Consider the following 21,757-nt stretch of genomic DNA (forward strand, 5'->3'; position numbering starts at 1 on the left):
GTACCCTGTCCCCACTCATTTCACCCTGACTCCCTCTACCCTCCATGTATATCTTTCTCCAAGCTCATGCAAAGTTAATTTAACATTTTTTGTTGTTGTGCTCTAGGTGAAAGTTTACAGCTCAAGTTAATTTCTCATTAAAAAATTTATGCACATATTGTTTTGTGACATTGGTTGCAATCGCCACAATGTGACATAACATTTTAAATTAAGATTATGAATGGGATACAGTGAACCATCTAAACAAATCTGAGTCACTGATCACCAGCCCAGCCAGAAGAAAGTGTCTAAACAATTACATCTTTATAGTTTCTGCATTACAAGCATCGGTGAAACTTCCCTCCTTACCCAAATATACTAACAAGTGCCTATCTTAGGTATAACCTACCTCTGATAAATCAAAACAGCAAATGATTAAGCAAACACACAACAAAAAATAAAACCACAATCTTTATCATTTTAATACCCTGGTTTTTTTTTTTAACAAACCCCACGGATGCTTAGGATGGGATTTGCTGGTTTGAGGATAAGAAAAAGGTCGGGGAGGAGAAGGATGAGAAATAGCTTCACAGACAAAGGGCATTTAAAACATGCCTTGAAGGCTGGACAGAGCAAGAAATTAAGGTGGGCATTTTCCGGAGAATGAACAAAATGAGCGAGTCCCAGTGCCAAAAGCTTGGGGCACAGACTGGAGCGGGAGTCAAGGTTGATCAGGGCCCCATAACATCAGACTAAAAGCCTGGGTGAAGGATGTAAACAAGATTCAATAGGCAACGAAGTTCATCTGCACGAGAGTAATCTATTCAGCACACTCCTTTAAGAAGGGTATCTGGCCAGTAGCTGAGAAGGGAGAAATAGCAGTATTTTTAGACTGGAAAGTCATTATAGAATGTATAGACAATAGAAGGGAGAATCCACATGACCAGCAATTAGCAAGAAGAGGTTACGGTCAAGGAGAACAACGAATTAAAGATTACCCCAACACTCCGAGCCTCTTTGACAGACAGAACTGTGGGAGGTACTAGATGGCATCATTAATGGAAATAGAAGGTGGGAGGAGAATCGGGCTTCATATTTTAATATGGCACCAATGTCTTTACCTTTCCCAAGTTAATTGCTCCGAACTCATACAGTTTTGTGTCAATCCAGAGAAGTCAGAAATTTAAGTCCCATGTGAATTTATTACAGAATTATTGAACTGTGATATGGTACAAGTCCCAAGATCCTATCCATGTTTCTCTGTCTACAAAAGAGGAGTGTCATGACTAATTCAATGACAAGTATGCTATGGCAACTGGTAAAGGTGGGGTTTGAATTTTGCTGTTGCCTACGAGGGGCAGACAGGGACTGGAGGCTTATAACAGACCAGAGGAAACCTGAGGAAAAGCACATAGGCAACTCCCCATTGTTAGAGAAGACATTAGCAAGTTATAACTTTGGTATGTGAATGACAGAGTTTCTTTAGTAATCTCCTTCTACACCTATATTAGTTTTCTATTGCTGCTAAAACTAATCACTACAAACTTAGACGCTTAAAGAACAACACCTACTTATTAGCTCACAATTCTGTAGGCATATGTCCAGCACAGTATGGCTGGATTCTGTTCAGGGTCTCACAACGCTGAAATTAAGGTACTGGCAGAGCTGTGCTCCTTTCTGGATACCTGGAAAATATCTGCTTCCAGGATCACTCAGGATGTTGGCAGAATTCATTCCTTCTTTCATTTTCTATGTGGCCCTCTTCATCTTCAAGCCAGCAATGGCCAGTCAAGTCCTTCCAACGCTTCCAATCTCTAATGTCTTCCCCCATATCTCTTTACTTTTAAGGGCTCATAGGATTACATTGGGCCCACCCAGATAATACAGAATAATCTTCCTATTTTAAGGTTTATTCACAGCATTTACGAAGTACATTTTGCCATGTAATATAGCATTAATGAATATAAATCCAGGGGCAAAGGCTATGGGGACCAAAAACCTGCTGATCAGAGCCCCTATTATAATTACTTAGCACTCTTCAATTAGGATGCCACCTTAATATCCCTAATGTTTCCCTGGGTGGTACAAATAATTAACGTGCCTGGCTGCTAACTGAAAGGTTAGAGGTTAGAGTCCACCCAGAGGCTCCTCGGAAGAAAGGCCCGGCAGTCTACTTCTAAAAGATCACAGGTATTGAAAACCCTGTGGAGCACAGTTCTACCCTGACACTCATGGGGTCACCAAGAGTTGGAGTCAACTCAACCGCAACTTGTTTCGTTTGTTTTTTAAAAATTATTTTCCTTACAAATATGATGCTATACATGACAAAAAGAATAAGACACAGAGCTTCTTCCTCCTAAAGGGGGAAAAAAAAAAAAAAAACCAGACAAAAGAAAAATTAATGGCAACTTGCCTGAAAAAAGCAATGAAAATGGCCAAGGTCTATACCTTTGGAGTTTGGACTCTTTTGACCTAAATCAAAAGCAGACTGGAGTTTGGTCGAATTAATATCTATTCAGTCAACAACTCTTCAATCTAATTCTCTTAAAGGACTTTCTCTTAGAAATAAGCCAAACAAACAAACAAACAAACAAAAACCACACACACCTGAAAGGATTCAAGCATACTCTAAGCACTTCAATTAGAGCAATGATGAGTAATGCAAACAGATTACAATGAGTAATACTGTTGATGTTGAAAACTAGACATCCTTTATCAACGGGATGTTTTGATTCCCTGTGTGCCTTACAGTTTATAGAACTGAAATGATTTAAAGCATTCTTCCCCTCTTGTTTTGTAATGAAAGGTTAGAGTAACAATGTGTTCTCCATTCATCAGCATGCTCCCCACTGTGTCTGTAAACTTGCAATGGAAGGAGCTTGTTTTGAACTGCATTTCCAAGGCAGAGTGGGTGGGAAGCACTTTCTAGATTTAAGAATTATTCTGAACATGACGTGAAGTGATAATGAAAATTCAATGGCAAATGAGCTGATTTAAGCACAGTGTGCAGGCCATCAGGATCACTAGATGCTAAGGTGTAACTTTTACGTCAGTGACAACTGGCACTGGCATAAATGCTTAAGAGTTTGTCTTGAAGGCTGGAGCTATGTACAATCCACATTTGCATCCCCATAGTATGCTGTAAACAGTACACAGTAGTACTAACTAAATACATGCTGAGTAGATAAGCTCAGGGTACATGCTTCCATTCATTTTGATCCTCATCACAATACTTGGAAGAAAGTGCTCGTGAGGACGCTGAGGTGTAAAATATAAGGGGCTCTACGTTGCCGGAGGTGTTGTTGTAGTAGCAACTCTAAATATTTAAATGCATAGCTTTAGAGGTCAGACAGACCTGGGACCAAATCCTGGCTCTGATATTTTATGTCTGTTGTTGTTAGCTGCTATTGAGTCACTCCCTGACTCATGGCGACCCCACGCACAAAAGAAGGAAATGTGGCCTGCTCCTGCGCCACCCCCATGATCAGTTTTGAATTGCACCTTTGTGATCTATAGGATTTTCACTGGCTGATCTTTCAGCTGTAGATCACCAGGCCTTTCTTCCTAGTCTGCTATGTGTGAAAGCTACGCTGAAATCTGTTCAGCACCATAGCAACACGCAAGTCCCCAGTGATAGACATGTGATGGTTGCACATGAGGTTCATTGGCCAGGAATTAAATCCAGTCTCCTGCATGGAAGGTGAGAATTCTACCACTGAACCACCAACGCCCCCAACTTTATGTTTGGGTGATCTTAAACTCTAAAAACGAGGGCTCATTCTTCTTTAAGAATACTACTAATTTCAGTGGCATACACTGCTGGTGTAAGATCAACTTTCCCCTTTCCTTACTAACAATATCCTGATTTTGTTTGGAATGGCAATGTTTCCAGTCTTCCCTAAATTGTTGTTGTTATTGTTGTTAGGTGCCGTCAAGTCAATTCTGACTCATAGCGACCCCATGCACAACAGAACGAAACACTGCCCGGTCCTGAGCCATCTTTAGAATCGTTGTTATGCTTGAGCTCATTGTTGCAGCTACTGTGTCAATCCATCTCATTGACGGTCTTCCTCTTTTCCACTGACCCTATACTGTGCCAAGCATGATGTCCTTCTCCAGAGACTGATCCCTCCTGACAACATGTCCAAAGTATGTAAGATGCAGTCTCGCCATCCTTGCTTCTAAAGAGCATTCTGGCCGTACTTCTTCCAAGACAGATTTGTTCGCTCTTTGGCAGTCCATGCTATATTCAATATTCTTCGCCAACACCACAATTCAAAGGCATCAACTCTTCTTCAGTCTTCCTTATTCATTGTCCAGCTTTCACATGCATATGATGCGATTGAAAATACCATGGCTTGGGTCAGGCGCACCTTAGTCTTTAAGGTGACATCTTTGCTCTTCAACACTTTGAAGAGGTCCTTTGCAGCAGATTTGCCCAATGCAATGCGTCTTTTGATTTCTCGACTGCTGCTTCCATGGCTGTTGATTGTGCATCCAAGTAAAATGAAATCCTTGACAACTTCAATCTTTTCTCCGTTTATCATGATGGTGCTCATTGGTCCAGTTGTGAGGATTTTTGTTTTCTTTATATTGAGGTGCAATCCATACTGAAGGCTGTCGTCTTTGATCCTCATCAGTACGTGCTTCAAGTCCTCTTCACTTTCAGAAGCAAGATTGTGTCATCTACATAAAGCAGGTTATTAATGAGTCTTCCTCCAATCCTGATGCCCCGTTCTTCTTCATATAGTCCAGCTTCTCGGATTCTTTGCTCAGCATACAGATTGAATAGGTATGGTGATAGGATACAACCCTGATGCACACCTTTCCTGACTTTAAACCAATCAGAATCCCCTTGTTCTGTCCAAACAACCGCCTCTTGATCTATGTAAAGGTTCCTCATGGGCACAATTAAGTGTTCTGGAATTCCCATTCTTCGCAATGTTATCCATAATTTGTTATGATCCACACAGTCGAATGCAGTGGAATGTGACACAGTTCTGTCTAATGAAATCTATGTAAGTTGCTGGCTTGGACAGAATAGTTCTTTAAAAGTGGGCAGGCTTATTTGGTTTGCACCTTTTTGTGCTTTGTCCTTTCCCTTATATTCCTACCTGAATGTGCAGAGGCACACTAGCCATTTTGGAAGCATAAGGACAAAAGCCACATGCTAAGGAGGCTGGGGAGGAAACTGAGAAGAAGCCCATGGCTGATGGTATCATGGAGCCCCCACACCATGGCTCTCTGGGCAGACCCCTCAATGCAGAGGACACCCACACCACTGACCCATCTAACTCACTTTTTCATTTACTAATTTACTCCTACAACCAAAGATCACTGGAGTGAGGAGTGATGACTCAAAGCAGACAACTCAACTTCCGCTCAAGGAAAAAAAAATCCTTTGTTGTTTATTATCCACTGAGATCTTGGGATTGTTTGGTCCTGCAGCAAAACCTAGCCCACCCTGATGAATACACTCCAAGTGAAAGAAAACTTACAAGTGGGAAGTATCCTCCTACCAGTATGTGGCAGTATGTTGTTGTTCGGTGCTGTCCAGTTGGTTCCGACTCATGGCGACCCCACGTACAACAGAAGGAGACACTGCTTGGTCCTGTGACATCATCCGAATCGTTATTATGTTTGAGCCCATTTTTGCAGCCACTGTGTCAATCCATCTCATTGAAGGTCTTCCTCTTTTTTGGTAACTGTCTACCAACCATGATGTCCTTCTCCAGGGACTGGTCCCTCCTGTCCTCACATACTTCATGTCCAAAGTATGTGAGCTGAAGTCTTGCCATTCTTGCTTCTAAGAAGCATTCTGACTGTACTTCAAAGACAGATTTGTTTGTTCTTCTGCCAATCCATAGTATATTCACTATTCTTCACCAACACCATAATTCAAAGGCGTGAACTCTTCTTTGGTCTTCCTTATTCATTGTACAGCTTTTGCATGCATGAGGTGATTGAAAACACCATGACTTGGGTCAGGTGTACCTTAGTCCTCAAAGTGACATCTTTGCTTTTTAACACTTTAAAGAGGTCTTTTGCAGCAGATTTGCCCAATGAAATGTGTTGTTTGATTTCTTGACTGCTGCTTCCATGGGCATTGATTGTGGATCAAAGTAAAATGAAATCCTTGACTAGTTCAATCTTTTCTCTGTTTATCATAATGTTGCTTACTGGTCTAGTTGTGAGGATTTTTGTTTTCTTTATGTTAAGGCGTAATCCATACTGAAGGCTGTAGTCTTCGATCTTCATCAATAAGTGCTTCAAGTCCTCTTCACTTTCAGCAAGCAACTGAGGTGGTGTCATCTGCATATTGCAGGTTGTTAATGAGTCTTCCTCCAATACTGATGCTGCATTCTTCTTCATATAGTTCAGCTTCTCAGGTTATTTATATTATATATATATAATGTATATATACTCCATTATAAAAATTAAAAGGCTAACACAAATCTTAAAATGTTTTACATATATGACAAAGTGTTTTTAATCCTCATTATTACTGCTTAATAATAATAACTACCATTTACTGAATCTTTATTACATGTCAGGCACCAGGTAAACATTTTTAAAAAGAACCCCTAAAAATCTTTCAGCAAACTATTAAGCTCTCAAGGAGAATATGGATACAAATCATAAACAAAGAGAGAAAATAAAAGTGGCTAAAGCACATGATGAAAATGTTTAATATTAACAGTATTAATGAAAAAAGTAAACACATGGGAACTCTATGGGAAAATATGTACAAGGAAGTTAATCAGAAATATTATTTATAATAATGATACAATGCAAACTGTTTAACCAATAAGATGACCCAATAATCAACTATCCAAATTTTTGACCACAATGAATTTATAATGAATTAGTAGAGAAAGGATTATACAATTTATTGGGGAAAAAAAATAAGTCTATATATATTATCCTGACTGTGTACACACACACTCACACAGAGTCAGGATCATATTATATACATAGACTTATTTATCTTGTTTTTGCATCATTTGCATTGTTTCATTACTACAAATAATATTTCTGATTAGCTTCCTTGCACATAAATATTTTCCCATAAAATTTTCATGTGTTTACTTTTTTTATCCATATATATATGTGTGTGTGTGTGTGTAAATATACACACACATATGTACATACATATGTGTATATACATATATGGAGCCCTGGTGGCACAGTGGTTAAGACACTGGCTACTAACCAAAAGGTCGGCAGTTTGAATCCACCAGCTGCTCCTTAGAAACCCTATGGGGCAGTTCTACTCTGTCTGATAGGGTCGCTATGAGTTGGAATCAACAGCAATGGGGTTTGGTTTGGTTTTGGGTAGATAGATAGACAGACACACACACACATATATATGTATATACACACATATGCACGTATGTATCTATATTTGTATATTTTCTACAAAAAGCACATTATTTTTATTACTACATCTTCAATAGATATTTTGATACCTAGTAGAGTAAGAACTATTCCTCCACAGTATTCTTTTTCAAAACTCTTTTCTAATGTTGTACAATATTTAATTTACATGAAATTATTCATTCTTCATGTTAAATCCTATTGGTATTTTGATTGGTATTGCTTTGAATTTATAGATGAATCTGAGGAAAACATCCATGTAATACTGAGGCTTCCCATTAATAAGCACGATGCATTTCTTTATTAAACATTATTTCTGTGCCCTTAGATTTAGTTTAATAGATTTCTTCTTATCACTTTTAAAATTTTTATTAGGTAATTTATAGATTTTTACAACTGTTGTGAACATATGTTTTTCTATCACACTTAATTAGCTCTTTCCAGCGTAAAAGACAGCTGTCTTATCTAGATCTAACTGAGGTATTTTATTAGCTTTAATAATTTGTAGTTATTAAATTATTTTCACATACTACTTTTAAATATTTTAGAAATTGTATCGCATTGGCTGAGACCTCTAGTAAAATGTTCAATCACGGTAGTAAATCGGGGAGCCCTGTTTTGCTCCATGTTTCAGTGGAACCACCATTAAGTATGACATTTGCTGTACGTTTCTGGTAGGAAACTTTTATCCAGTTAAACAGATTCCCTTTGTAGCGTGTGTTTAAAAAAATAGCTTTTGAGAGGCGGAGCCAAGATGGCGGACTAGGCAGACGCTACCTCGGATCCCTCTTACAACAAAGACACGGAAAAACAAGTGAATCGATCACATACATAACAATCTACGAACCCTGAACAACAAACACAGATTTAGAGACGGAGAACGAACTAATACGGGGAAGCAGCGATTGTTTCCAGAGCCTGGAGCCAGCGTACCAGTCAGGTACGGCACAAGCACAGAGACCTGCTCTACCCCCCTGAACTAACCCCGGGAGGGGGACTAGCCGGTTCCACGGGCGGCGTGGGACGCAGCCGTTAGGAGAAGTCCCCGGGAGGCAGTGACTGATCTTGGAGCAGAAAGAGCAGCATCCGAGCCGGGGAACCGTCCCGCAGGGATTTGGACTGCACGCAGGTACGCCATAAACACGGAGAGTTGCTCCACCCCCTGAACTAACCCCGGGAAGGTGGCCAGCGGGGTCGCGCGGGCGGCGTGGGACGCAGCCGGTAGGAGAAGTCCCCGGGAGGCAGCGACTGATATTGGAGCGGGGAGAACAGCGTTCCAGCCGGGACACTCGGTCGCGGCACAAGCACGGGGAGCTACTCCACCCATCTGAACTAACCCCGGGAGGGGGCCCACCTGGTTCACGGGGGCGGCACGGCCACGTGGCTGGAGGGACGAGAAGTCCCCGGGAGGCAGCGACTGATTTTGGAGTCGAGAGTGCACCGTCCCAGTAGGGGAGCCTTGACGCTGGGCGTGGGTCTGGAAGCGGAGGATCTGACCGTGACTCCAGCGGGCCAGACCCCCTGGGGGCAATCTCCACACAGCCAGCACACATAGGCGACGTGCCCGCGGGAATCTCAGATATAATAGTCATTCCAAGCAAGACAAGCAACTCTGGTTATATTCTGAGGTGCTACTCTCCTATCTCTCTGTTCCCTCCCCCACCCTCCCCAGGCGGCTTCATTAACATCTGAATAGCCTGAGCCAGAGGGAGAACTCTGATAGGGATCTGACTGCTGTTTTTTTTTAGCGGATTTTCTGGAAAAACTAGTTTCCCAGTGATGGCTCGGAGACAACAATCCATATCAAACCACTTAAAGAAGCAGACCGTGACAGCTTCTCCAACCCCCCAAACAAAAGAATCAAAATCTTTCCCAAATGAAGATACAATTTTGGAATTATCAGATACAGAATATAAAAAACTAATTTACAGAATGCTTAATGATATCACAAATGAAATTAGGATATCTGCAGAAAAAGCCAAGGAACACACTGATAAAACTGTTGAAGAACTCAAAAAGATTATTCAAGAACATACTGGAAAAATTAATAAGTTGCAAGAATCCATAGAGAGACAACATGTAGAAATCCAAAAGATTAACAATAAAATAACAGAATTAGACAACACACTAGGAAGTCAGAGGAGCAGACTCGAGCAACTAGAATGCAGACTGGGACATCTGGAGGACCAGGGAATCAACACCAACATAGCTGAAAAAAAATCAGATAAAAGAATTAAAAAAAATGAAGAAACCCTAAGAATTATGTGGGACTCTATCAAGAAGGATAACCTGCGGGTGATTGGAGTCCCAGAACAGGGAGGGGGGACAGAAAACACAGAGAAAATAGTTGAAGAACTTCTGACAGAAAACTTCCCTGACATCATGAAAGACGAAAGGATATCTATCCAAGATGCTCATCGAACCCCATTTAAGATTGATACAAAAAGAAAAACACCGAGACATATTATCATCAAACTCACCAAAACCAAAGATAAACAGAAAATTTTAAAAGCAGCCAGGGAGAAAAGAAAGGTTTCCTTCAAGGGAGAATCAGTAAGAATATGTTCTGACTACTCAGCAGAAACCATGCAGGCAAGAAGGGAATGGGACGACATATACAGAACACTGAAGGAGAAAAACTGCCAACCAAGGATCATATATCCAGCAAAACTCTCTCTGAAATATGAAGGTGAAATTAAGATATTTACAGACAAACACAAGTTTAGAGAATTTGCAAAAACCAAACCAAAGCTACAAGAAATACTAAAGGATATTGTTTGGTCAGAGAACCAATAATATCAGATATCAGCACAACACAAGGTCACAAAACAGAACGTCCTGATATCAACTCAAATAGGGAAATCACAAAAACAAACAAATTAAGATTAATTAAAAAAAAAAATACACATAACAGGGAATCATGGAAGTCAATAGGTAAAAGATCACAATAATCAAAAAGAGGGACTAAATACAGGAGGCATTGAACTGCCATATGGAGAGTGATACAAGGCGATATAGAACAATACAAGTTAGGTTTTTACTTAGAAAAATAGGGGTATATAATGAGGTAACCACAAAAAGGTATAACAACTCTATAACTCAAGACAAAAACCAAGAAAAACGTAACGACTCAACTAACATAAAGTCAAACACTATGAAAGTGAGGATCTCACAATTTACTAAGAAAAACGCCTCAGCACAAAAAAGTATGTGGAAAAATGAAATTGTCAACAACACACATAAAAAGGCATCAAAATGACAGCACTAAAAACTTATTTATCTATAATTACGCTGAATGTAAATGGACTAAATGCACCAATAAAGAGACAGAGAGTCACAGACTGGATAAAGAAACACGATCCATCTATATGCTGCCTACAAGAGACACACCTTAGACTTAGAGACACAAACAAACTAAAACTCAAAGGATGGAAAAAAGTATATCAAGCAAACAATGAGCAAAAAAGAAGAGGAGTAGCAATATTAATTTCTGACAAAATAGACTTTAGACTTAAATCCACCACAAAGGATAAAGAAGGACACTATATAATGATAAAAGGGACAATTGATCAGGAAGACATAACCATATTAAATATTTATGCACCCAATGACAGGGCTGCAAGATACGTAAATCAAATTTTAACAGAATTGAAAAGCAAGATCGATACCTCCACAATTATAGTAGGAGACTTCAACACACCACTTTCGGAGAAGGACAGGACATCCAGTAAGAAGCTCAACAGAGACACGGAAGATCTACTTACAACAATCAACCAACTTGACCTCATTGACTTATACAGAACTCTCCACCCAACTGCTGCAAAATATACTTTTTTTTCTAGCGCACATGGAACATTCTCTAGAATAGACCACATATTAAGTCATAAAACAAACCTTTGCAGAGTCCAAAACATCGAAATATTACAAAGCATCTTCTCAGACCACAAGGCAATAAAACTAGAGATCAATAACAGAAAAACGAGGGAAAAGAAATCAAATACTTGGAAAATGAACAATACCCTCCTGAAAAAAGACTGGGTTATAGAAGACATCAAGGAGGGAATAAGGAAATTCATAGAAAGCAACGAGAATGAAAATACTTCCTATCAAAACCTCTGGGACACAGCAAAAGCAGTGCTCAGAGGTCAATTTATATCAATAAATGCACACATACAAAAGGAAGAAAGAGCCAAAATCAGAGAACTGTCCCTACAACTTGAACAAATAGAAAGTGAGCAACAAAAGAATCCATCAGGCACCAGAAGAAAACAAATAATAAAAATTAGAGCTGAACTAAATGAATTAGAGAACAGAAAAACAATCAAAAGAATTAACAAAGCCAAAAGCTGGTTCTTTGAAAAAATTAACAAAATTGATAAACCATTGGCTAGACTGACTAAAGAAATACAGGAAAGGAAACAAATAACCCGAATAAGAAATGAGAAGGACCACATCACAACAGAACCAAATGAAATTAAAAGAATCATTTCAGATTATTATGAAAAATTGTACTCTAACAAATTTGAAAACCTAGAAGAAATGGATGAATTCCTGGAAAAACACTACCTACCTAAACTAACACATTCAGAAGTAGAACAACTAAATAGACCCATAACAAAAAAAGAGATTGAAACGGTAATCAAAAAACTCCCAACAAAAAAAAGTCCTGGCCCGGACGGCTTCACTGCAGAGTTCTACCAAATTTTCAGAGAAGAGTTAACACCACTACTACTAAAGGTATTCCAAAGCATAGAAAATGACGGAATACTACCCAACTCATTCTATGAAGCCACCATCTCCCTGATACCAAAACCAGGTAAAGACATTACAAAAAAAGAAAATTATAGACCTATATCCCTCATGAACATTGATGCAAAAATCCTCAACAAAATTCTAGCCAATAGAATCCAACAACACATCAAAAAAATAATTCACCCTGATCAAGTGGGATTTATACCAGGTATGCAAGGCTGGTTTAATATCAGAAAAACCATTAATGTAATCCATCACATAAATAAAACAAAAGACAAAAACCACATGATCTTATCAATTGATGCAGAAAAGGCATTTGACAAAGTCCAACACCCATTCATGATAAAAACTCTTACCAAAATAGGAATTGAAGGAAAATTCCTCAACATAATAAAGGGCATCTATGCAAAGCCAACAGCCAATATCACTCTAAATGGAGAGAACCTGAAAGCATTTCCCTTGAGAACGGGAACCAGACAAGGATGCCCTTTATCACCGCTCTTATTCAACATCGTGTTGGAAGTCTTAGCCAGGGCAATCAGGCTAGACAAAGAAATAAAAGGTATCCGGATTGGCAAGGAAGAAGTAAAGTTATCACTATTTGCAGATGACATGATTATATACACAGAAAACCCTAAGGAATCCTCCAGAAAACTACTGAAACTAATAGAAGAGTTTGGCAGAGTCTCAGGTTATAAAATAAACATACAAAAATCACTTGGATTCCTCTACATCAACAAAAAGAACACCGAAGAGGAAATAACCAAATCAATACCATTCACAGTAGCCCCCAAGAAGATAACATACCTAGGAATAAATCTTACCAAGGATGTAAAAGACCTATACAAAGAAAACTACAAAGCTCTACTACAAGAAATTCAAAAGGACATACTTAAGTGGAAAAACATACCTTGCTCATGGATAGGAAGACTTAACATAGTAAAAATGTCTATTCTACCAAAAGCCATCTATACATTTAACGCACTTCCGATCCAAATTCCAATGTCATATTTTAAGGGGATAGAGAAACAAATCACCAATTTCATATGGAAGGGAAAGAAGCCCCGGATAAGCAAAGCACTACTGAAAAAGAAGAAGAAAGTGGGAGGCCTCACCTTACCTGACTTCAGAACCTATTATACAGCCACAGTAGTCAAAACAGCCTGGTATTGGTACAACAACAGACACATAGACCAATGGAACAGAATTGAGAACCCAGACATAGATCCATCCACGTATGAGCAGCTGATATTTGACAAAGGACCAGTGTCAATTAACTGGGGAAAAGACAGCCTTTTTAACAAATGGTGCTGGCATAACTGGATATCCATTTGCAAAAAAATGAAACAGGACCCATACCTCACACCATGCACAAAAACTAACTCCAAGTGGATCAAAGACCTAAACATAAAGACTAAAACGATAAAGATCATGGAAGAAAAAATTGGGACAACCCTAGGAGCCCTAATACAAGGTATAAACAGAATACAAAACATTACCAAAAATGATGAAGAGAAACCCGATAACTGGGAGCTCCTAAAAATCAAACACCTATGCTCATCTAAAGACTTCACCAAAAGAGTAAAAAGACCACCTACAGATTGGGAAAGAATTTTCAGCTATGACATCTCCGACCAGCGCCTGATCTCTAAAATCAACATGATTCTGTCAAAACTCAACCACAAAAAGACAAACAACCCAATCAAGAAGTGGGCAAAGGATATGAACACACATTTCTCTAAAGAAGATATTCAGGCAGCCAACAGATACATGAGAAAATGCTCTCGATCATTAGCCATTAGAGAAATGCAAATTAAAACTACGATGAGATTTCATCTCACACCAGCAAGGCTGGCATTAATCCAAAAAACACAAAATAATAAATGTTGGAGAGGCTGCGGAGAGATTGGAACTCTCATACACTGCTGGTGGGAATGTAAAATGGTACAACCACTTTGGAAATCTATCTGGCGTTATCTTAAACAGTTAGAAATAGAACTACCATACAACCCAGAAATCCCACTCCTCGGAATATACCCTAGAGATACAAGAGCCTTCATACAAACAGATATATGCACACCCATGTTTATTGCAGCTCTGTTTACAATAGCAAAAAGTTGGAAGCAACCAAGGTGTCCATCAACGGATGAATGGGTAAATAAATTGTGGTATATTCACACAATGGAATACTACGCATCGATAAAGAACAGTGACGAATCTCTGAAACATTTCACAACATGGAGGAACCTGGAAGGCATTATGCTGAGCGAAATGAGTCAGAGGCAAAAGGACAAATATTGTATAAGACCACTATTATAAGATCTTGAGAAATAGTAAACCTGAGAAGAACACATACTTTTGTGGTTACGAGGGGGGGAGGGAGGGAGGGTGGGAGAGGGTTTTTTATTGATCAGTAGATAAGAACTGCTTTAGGTGAAGGGAAAGACAACACTCAATACATGGAAGGTCAGCTCAATTGGATTGGACCAAAAGCAAAGAAGTTTCCGGGATAAAATGAATGCTTCAAAGCTCAGCGGAGCAAGCGCGGGGGTCTGGGGAACATGGTTTGCGGGGACTTCTAAGTCAATTGGCAAAATAATTCTACTATGAAATCATTCTGCATCCCACTTTGAAATGTGGCGTCTGGGGTCTTAAATGCTAACAAGCAGCCATCTAAGATGCAGCAATTGGTCTCAACCCACCTGGAGCAAAGGAAAATGAAGAACACCAAGCCCACATGACAACTAAGAGCCCAAGAGACAGAAAGGGCCACATGAACCAGAGACCTACATCATCCTGAGACCAGAAGAACTAGTTGGTGCCCGGCCACAATCGATGACTGCCCTGACAGGGAGCTCAGCAGAGGACCCCTGAGGGAGCAGGAGAGCAGTGGGATGCAGACCCCAAATTCTCATAAAAAGACCAAACTTAATGGTCTGACTGAGACTGGAGGAATCCCGGCGGTCATGCTCTCCAGACCTTCTGTTGACACAGGACAGGAACCATCCCTGAAGACAACTCATCAGACATGAAAGGGACTGGTCAGTGGGTGGGAGAGAGACGCTGATGAAGAGTGAGCTAATTATATCAGGTGTACACTTGAGACTGTGTTGGCAACTCTTGTCTGGAGGGGGGTGGGAGGATAGAGAGAGTGGGAAGCCGGCAAAATTGTCAAGAAAGGAGAGACTGAAAGGGCTGACTCAAGACGGGGAGAGTAAGTAGGAGTAGGGAGTGAGATGTATGTAAACTTATATGTGACAGACTGATTGGATTTGTAAACGTTCACTTGAAGCTTAATAAAAATTATTATAAAAAAAAAAATAGCTTTTTAAGTAATATTTTTAAGAAATCAGCTTTATATCAAGGAAGAAATTAAAAATGTTAAGAGGTTTTGGGAAAATCTAACAAAGTTTTAATAAAAATTCCTAATTGCTGCACTTTCTTTATTAGGCAAGCAGAGTATTTAATTTATTCTTAAGCATCACAGCACTTCTGCAAGGGAGAATATTTTTCACCGTTTTAGAAATGAGGAAATCCTGTCTTAGAGATTTAAGCAATTTTTCATAGGTCACGAAATCTAATAAGTAATTAAGGAGGGATTTATATCCAACTATATCCACCTCCAAAGCACACACGCCTCCCACTGTATTCTATTTTTAATTCGGTGAGATATGAGACCAAGTCTTTCAGCATGTCCCAGCACGGAAGATAACAAATGTGTACTGGGTTTATGGGCTAATTAATAGCTATACCAAAGAATGTCTATCTTGATGTCAGTTCTGAAGGAGATTTTAAAGTAAAAAGTTATTCCACTGCCATTGAGTTGATTCTGACTCACAGGACCCCACAGGGTTTCCAAGGCTATAAATCTCTAAGGAAGCTGACTGCCACGTCTTTTTCCCACAGAGTTGGTTGCCAGTGGTTTTGAACCACTGATCATTCAGTTAGCAGTCTAACACTTTAGCCACTGTGCCACCAGGGCTCCTTAAAAAGTCACAGAGGCCTGTTTTTTTGTCACTAACGGCTATACTTAAAAAAACATATATTTAGACAGAAGCAAAGAAGGCAAAGTTGAACAGTTTAGCTAATGGAATAGATTACAGAACAGGGATCCAAAGCACAGCCATGTTGAGCCCAAACAACCAAGATAAATTTCAAATGGTTAGAAGTAAAATTTGACACAAGTTAAAACAAACAAACAAATGCACATAAATGCCATGAAAATAACCATTGCTATTGTGTGCTATGGAATTGATTCCAACTGATAGCGACCCTATAGGACAGAGTAAAGGCGCCCCATGGGGTTTCCAAGGTTATAATCATTATGGAAGCAGACTGCCGCATCTTTCTTCCATAGAGCAGCTGGTGGATTCGAACTGCTGACCTCTCAGTCAGCAGCCAAGAACTTAACCACTGTGCCAAAGCCTCCTTGGAAAATAACCATAGTCCCTATGGAAAAAACCAAGTGGTTTAAACCAAAAGCAAACCTTGTGTAACATGGTGGTGAAATACACTCAATGCAGTTTCAATATGTGTGAACCTCACTGTTGGTGATCATACTAAGAGGTTAACAGTGCCACTCTCCGTATCTAGAAACATATCCAGCTTTAGTTGAATTGGTTATAACCTAGCGAGGATGCAGGACACTTCCAGTTATTTATTTCTTCAAGTCCAGGCTGGAGAAAATTTCAGGGGCAACAGGGAGCCCCAAGGCTTTCCATGACCAGGTTGGATGAGAACAGGAAGTCCACAAAACAGTACACCTCCAGTGGGCTCTGCTTCAGTGGAAGAGGGACATCCTCTACTAAAAAAGGTACCATGGCGTCTCGTGTATCATCTAAACATCGTCTCTGTACTTACCGCCACTCCTGTCTTATAGAGGAGGTAATGTACAGTCTGTGTAACGTCGGCAGCATGCATCAGGTTGTGGTAAGGGTTTTTATGCTTGCTGTATCCCACTTCCAGAGCCTCTACAAAGGAGACAAGTGCAGAAATCGGGATCTGAAAAAGAGTAAAAAAAAAGGTTAATTCACTAGTGATTTACTAACTTTAAGTGAAAAGGCAAAAGTCTAAGGCACCCTCGTTGCCCCCTGCTGGAGGCATAACATAGCCAATGAGGGAATTAAAACTTTCATTAAAAAAAAAAAAAAAAACCCATTGCCATCGAGTTGATTCTGACTCATAGTGACCCTACAGGACAGAATAGAACTGCCCCATAGAGTTTCCAAGGAGCACCTCCTGCATTTGAACTGCCAACCTTTTGGTTAGCAACCATAGCTCTTAACTGCTATGCCACCAGGGTTTCCAAACAAAATAAGGGGACCCTGAAAACATTTATTTTATTAGTTTTCTGAACCAATTTCACAGTTTAGGGTAAATTATCAAGTACAAGGCCGGTGGAAGAGGACAGAGTGTGTGTCCCAGGAGCTTATCAAACACATTAGCAAGGAAGAATAATGAAAATGCTCTGGTAATATGTCATGAGATTCCATCCCAGGTTCTTCCTTGAGCATATTTTCCCAAATTTATCATTTGTGGATTTTTTTTTTTTTAATTATGGCATTTTAGAAGTCAGAGATTAATACACTTTCATTTTTAAAAATAAAGATCCATTGAACCTGGGTTCCTTGGACTGTTCTTCAGAGATCTATGAAGCAGGGCTTCCAATGGGTTTGTTCTGGTTTGAATCCCTGCTAAGAATCTGCATTTCTAGCAAGTTCCCAGGAAGTTATACATAAGAATTAACCAGGGATCTTGTTAAAATCTAAGTTCTGACTCAGTATATCTGGGGTGGAAATGCAAATTCTCCACAGGGGTTCAAACCAAAATAAACCAGTTAGAAGCCCTGCTATGAAGCCACTGAAATGCCAGGTAAAGGTGGGTGTACATGCATAGGGGTTTTGCTCTAAGAGAGGATCTCAACCCTCCACTGGATTCTCAAGCAAGTTTTTGATGTAAAACAAATTAAGGACCACTGACATAAAGTGAGTCCCTGAGTGGTGCAAACAGTTAACGTATTTGGCTGCTAACCAAAATGTTGTGGCTTTGAGTCCACTCAGAGGTACCTTGGAAGAAAGGCCTGGCAATCAACTTCCAAAAAACCAGCCATTAAAAACCCTCTGGTACAGTTCTACTCTGACACATGTGGGGTTGCACTGAGTCAGAACTGAGTTGACAGCAACTGGTCAGTTCGCTGGCCATAAAGTGTTTATGGTCATGTAAAATACATATTCCTAAGAAGAAGAAAGTAGGCAGCCTCACACTCCCCAATCTCAGAACCTACTATACAGCCGTGGTACTCAAAACAGCCTGGTAGTGGTACAATGACAGACACATAGACCAATGGAATGGAATTGAGAGCCCAGCTGGAAATCCATCCACCTGTGAACAGCTGATCTTTGACAAAGCGTCAAAGTTCATTAAATGGAGAAGAGAAACTCTCTTTAACAAATGATGCTGGGAAAACTGGATATCCATTTACGGAAAAACAAAATAAGATCCATATCTCATACCATACACAAAAACTAACTTAAAATGGATCAAACACCTAAATGTAAAACTTAAAACCATAAAGATGACTGCAGAAAAAATATGGACAACACTAAAGGTGCTAATATATAGCATCCACAGAATATCCAACATAAGTTAAAATGTACAGATTCCAGAAGATAAACCAGATAACTGGGATCTCCTAAAAATTAAACACTTGTCAAAAGACTTCAGAAGAGTAAAAAGGGAACCTACAGACTGGGAAAAAATTTTTGGCTAAGACATATCCAACAAGGGTCTAAACTCTTAAACTTAAAGAAAAATTCAACATTCAACAACAAAAAGACAAAGAACCCAATTAAAAAATGGGCAAAGTACATGAGCAGACACTTCACCAAAGAAGACATTCAGGCAGCTAAAAAACACATGAAGAGATGCTCGCAATCATTAGCCGTTAGAGAGATGGCAAATCAAAACAACAATGACATACCATCTTACCTCAGCAATAATGGCACTGATCAAAAAAACAGAAAACAACAAATGCTGGCGAGGCCGTGGGGAGATTAGAATTCTTATACACTGCTGGTAGAAATGTAAGATGGTACAACCACTATGCAAAATGGTATGGTGCATCTTTAAAAAGCAAGAAATGGAAATACCATATGATCCAGCGATCCCATTTCTAGGAATATACCCTAGAGAAAAAAAGAGCTGTGACAAAAATAGACATATTCACACCCATGTTCACTGAAGCATCATCCACAACATCAAAAAGATAGAAACAACCTAAGTGTCCATCAACGTATGAATGGATAAACTGTGGTACATATGGGATAATATGCAATGATAAAGAATAACACTGAATCTGCAAAATGTCTCATAACATGGGTGAATCTGGAGGACATTATGCTGAGTGAAAAAATCAATCACAAAAAGACAAATATTGTATGAGACCTATATTATAAGCAGTCAAGAAAAGGTTTACACACAGAAAGAAACTTTTTTTGATGGTTACTAGGGACGGGAGCAATTTGTGTATCAACTATTGAATGGGAAACTAATTTGCTCTGTAAACCTTCACCTAAAAGACAATTAAAAAGAAAAAACATAATAATAACTAAAACAACAAAATAAAACTTTATCTCTCAAAGTTAAACGTGATGTTTTACTAATGAATGAGAAAGTAAGCTGCCAATCTTAAGAAATTTATGTACAAAGAGAGAATTTTGAAAACAGATGTTGAAAATGTTCCCATTGTTATCTGATTTTGTTGTTGAATCAATGCAAATATGTCATTGGTTACTAACTCTTACGTGTGCACTTTAAAAGAACCATGATGTCCAGGGAAATCAATATGTTAGACAAAAAATGACCTGCATTTTCCAGAGGCTCATCCATCTACTGAGAGAAGCCCAAGTCATTGATATGACAGATGCTGGCAGATGAATATACAGGTTCCCTTGAGAACCTGGCCCGACCTCAAGAGCCTGTGATATTCCAAGACTGAGGGGGCTGAACACTGGAAAAGATGCACGCTCTCTTTTTAAAGTCGAAGAATTAATTTGAAGTATGAATGGCTGGGAAATACCAATGATCTATCACAGATGATAAGTGAGAGTATTTGTCTGAGTGAGCCAAGCGGCGGAAAAGGAAAGTCTGCAGACAGCAGGTGCTCACTCTGTCTCCATTACTGTCTCTCTGAAGGCAGTGGTCTATAGGACACAACATCATGCCGAGATGAAATCTGCAGGCAGAGCCCAAGGGGGAGCTTGGCGATTTCAGGCTTCAGGTTGTACTTCTAGCAAGACTGGGCTCTAAATGGGCTTCTCCAGCCTCTCCCCTGCCAATTAGACCACCAGGCAAGTGGGTAATGAAGAGTACCCACCACCAAGGAGCTCTCCACAGCGGCTGTCCCAAGGATGTGTCCCAAGTCACCCAGCACAGTGTTCTGTTGATATGAGAAGGCATTTCTTGGTCTTGGCCCACAGGTCATACAAGGATGGGCAAATGTGTGCAGTTTATTTATTTTTTATGTGCTCTTAAATTGTGGCTGAGGAGAAGAAATGAAACCTGTGTCCTCGTCACTGACCTTGAAACGGCTGATCAGATCATAGCGCGTGAGTAATTCATAGAAAATGAATTTCAGTGCGTGGTCCCCGCTGGCGTCATTGAGGGAAAAGACATCAAAAGACCACTTGTCCACATCCTGCAGGACGAGGTTGGGAGAAAGAATGCCATTAGTCTACAGCTGCTCAGAGAGCTGTTAATCTCCCCACATTGGGGCTGGCCATGCCGTTCTTAGTCAAGACTTCACAGCCCAAGACCAAAACCCTAAAGCCCACCCATTCTCAAACTCTTTCCAACTTGGCAGTCCTACACAGCATTTACTGCTAAAATATTAACTAGTAGTAGCAGATGAATATACAGGTTCCCTGGAGAACCTGGCCCGACCTCAAGAGCCTGTGATATTCCAAGACTGAGGGGGCTGAACACTGGAAAAGATGCACGCTCTCTTTTTAAAGTGGAAGAATTAATTTGAAGTATGAATGGCTGGGAAATACCATTCAAATAACTAGTAGTAGTTAATATTTTAGCAGTAAATGCTGTGTATGAGTCTGAATCAATTTGACGGCACTGGGATTATCACTAAAACAATAATATAATAATAACACAATTTATTGAGCACCTATTGTATGCTAGGCATTGTGACTGGTGATAAGTACGTAATTTATTCTGAAGACAATCCTAAACGGTAGTTATTATTAGTAACATTTTATAAATGAAAATATTGAAGAAAAAAAACACACATACAACCAAACCTGTTGCTGTCGAGTTGATTCTGACTCATGACAAAGTAGACCTACTCCTTTGGGTTTTCCTGGCTATAATCTTTACTGAAGCAGATCTCCAGGCCTCACTTCCACGGTGCTGCTAGGTGGGTTCAAACTGCCAACCTTTAGGTTAGCAGTCAATCGCAAAGAGCCTGCGCGACCCAGGAAACTGAAACATTACCTAACTTCCCTAAGACTAACCAAGGGTAAGTGGTAGGGATAAAACAGGAGCCTGAATGCAAACAGAGCCCTGGTGGTGTAGTGGTTAAGAGCTATGGCTGGTAACCAAAAGGCTGGCAGTTTGAATCCACCAGCTGCTGCTTGGAAAC

At 39.8% G+C, this 21,757-nt stretch overlaps 1 protein-coding gene across 2 annotated transcripts in view; it reads right to left on the bottom strand.

Moving 5' to 3' along the window:
- PDE1C (phosphodiesterase 1C) overlaps positions 1-21,757 on the bottom strand; it is a 626,169-nt gene that overhangs the window by 116,468 nt on the left and 487,944 nt on the right. For both annotated transcript variants that reach the window (XM_049894061.1, XM_049894060.1), the window contains 2 exons: positions 20,687-20,803; positions 16,969-17,109 (listed from right to left, as the gene is read on the bottom strand). In XM_049894061.1, coding sequence (XP_049750018.1) covers positions 16,969-17,109; positions 20,687-20,803 — 258 coding nt within the window. The remainder of the gene's footprint in view (positions 1-16,968; positions 17,110-20,686; positions 20,804-21,757) is intronic.

This window comes from Elephas maximus, chromosome 8 (genome assembly GCF_024166365.1).
Source record: "Elephas maximus indicus isolate mEleMax1 chromosome 8, mEleMax1 primary haplotype, whole genome shotgun sequence".
In the NCBI taxonomy this organism is placed as follows: Eukaryota; Metazoa; Chordata; class Mammalia; order Proboscidea; family Elephantidae; genus Elephas; species Elephas maximus.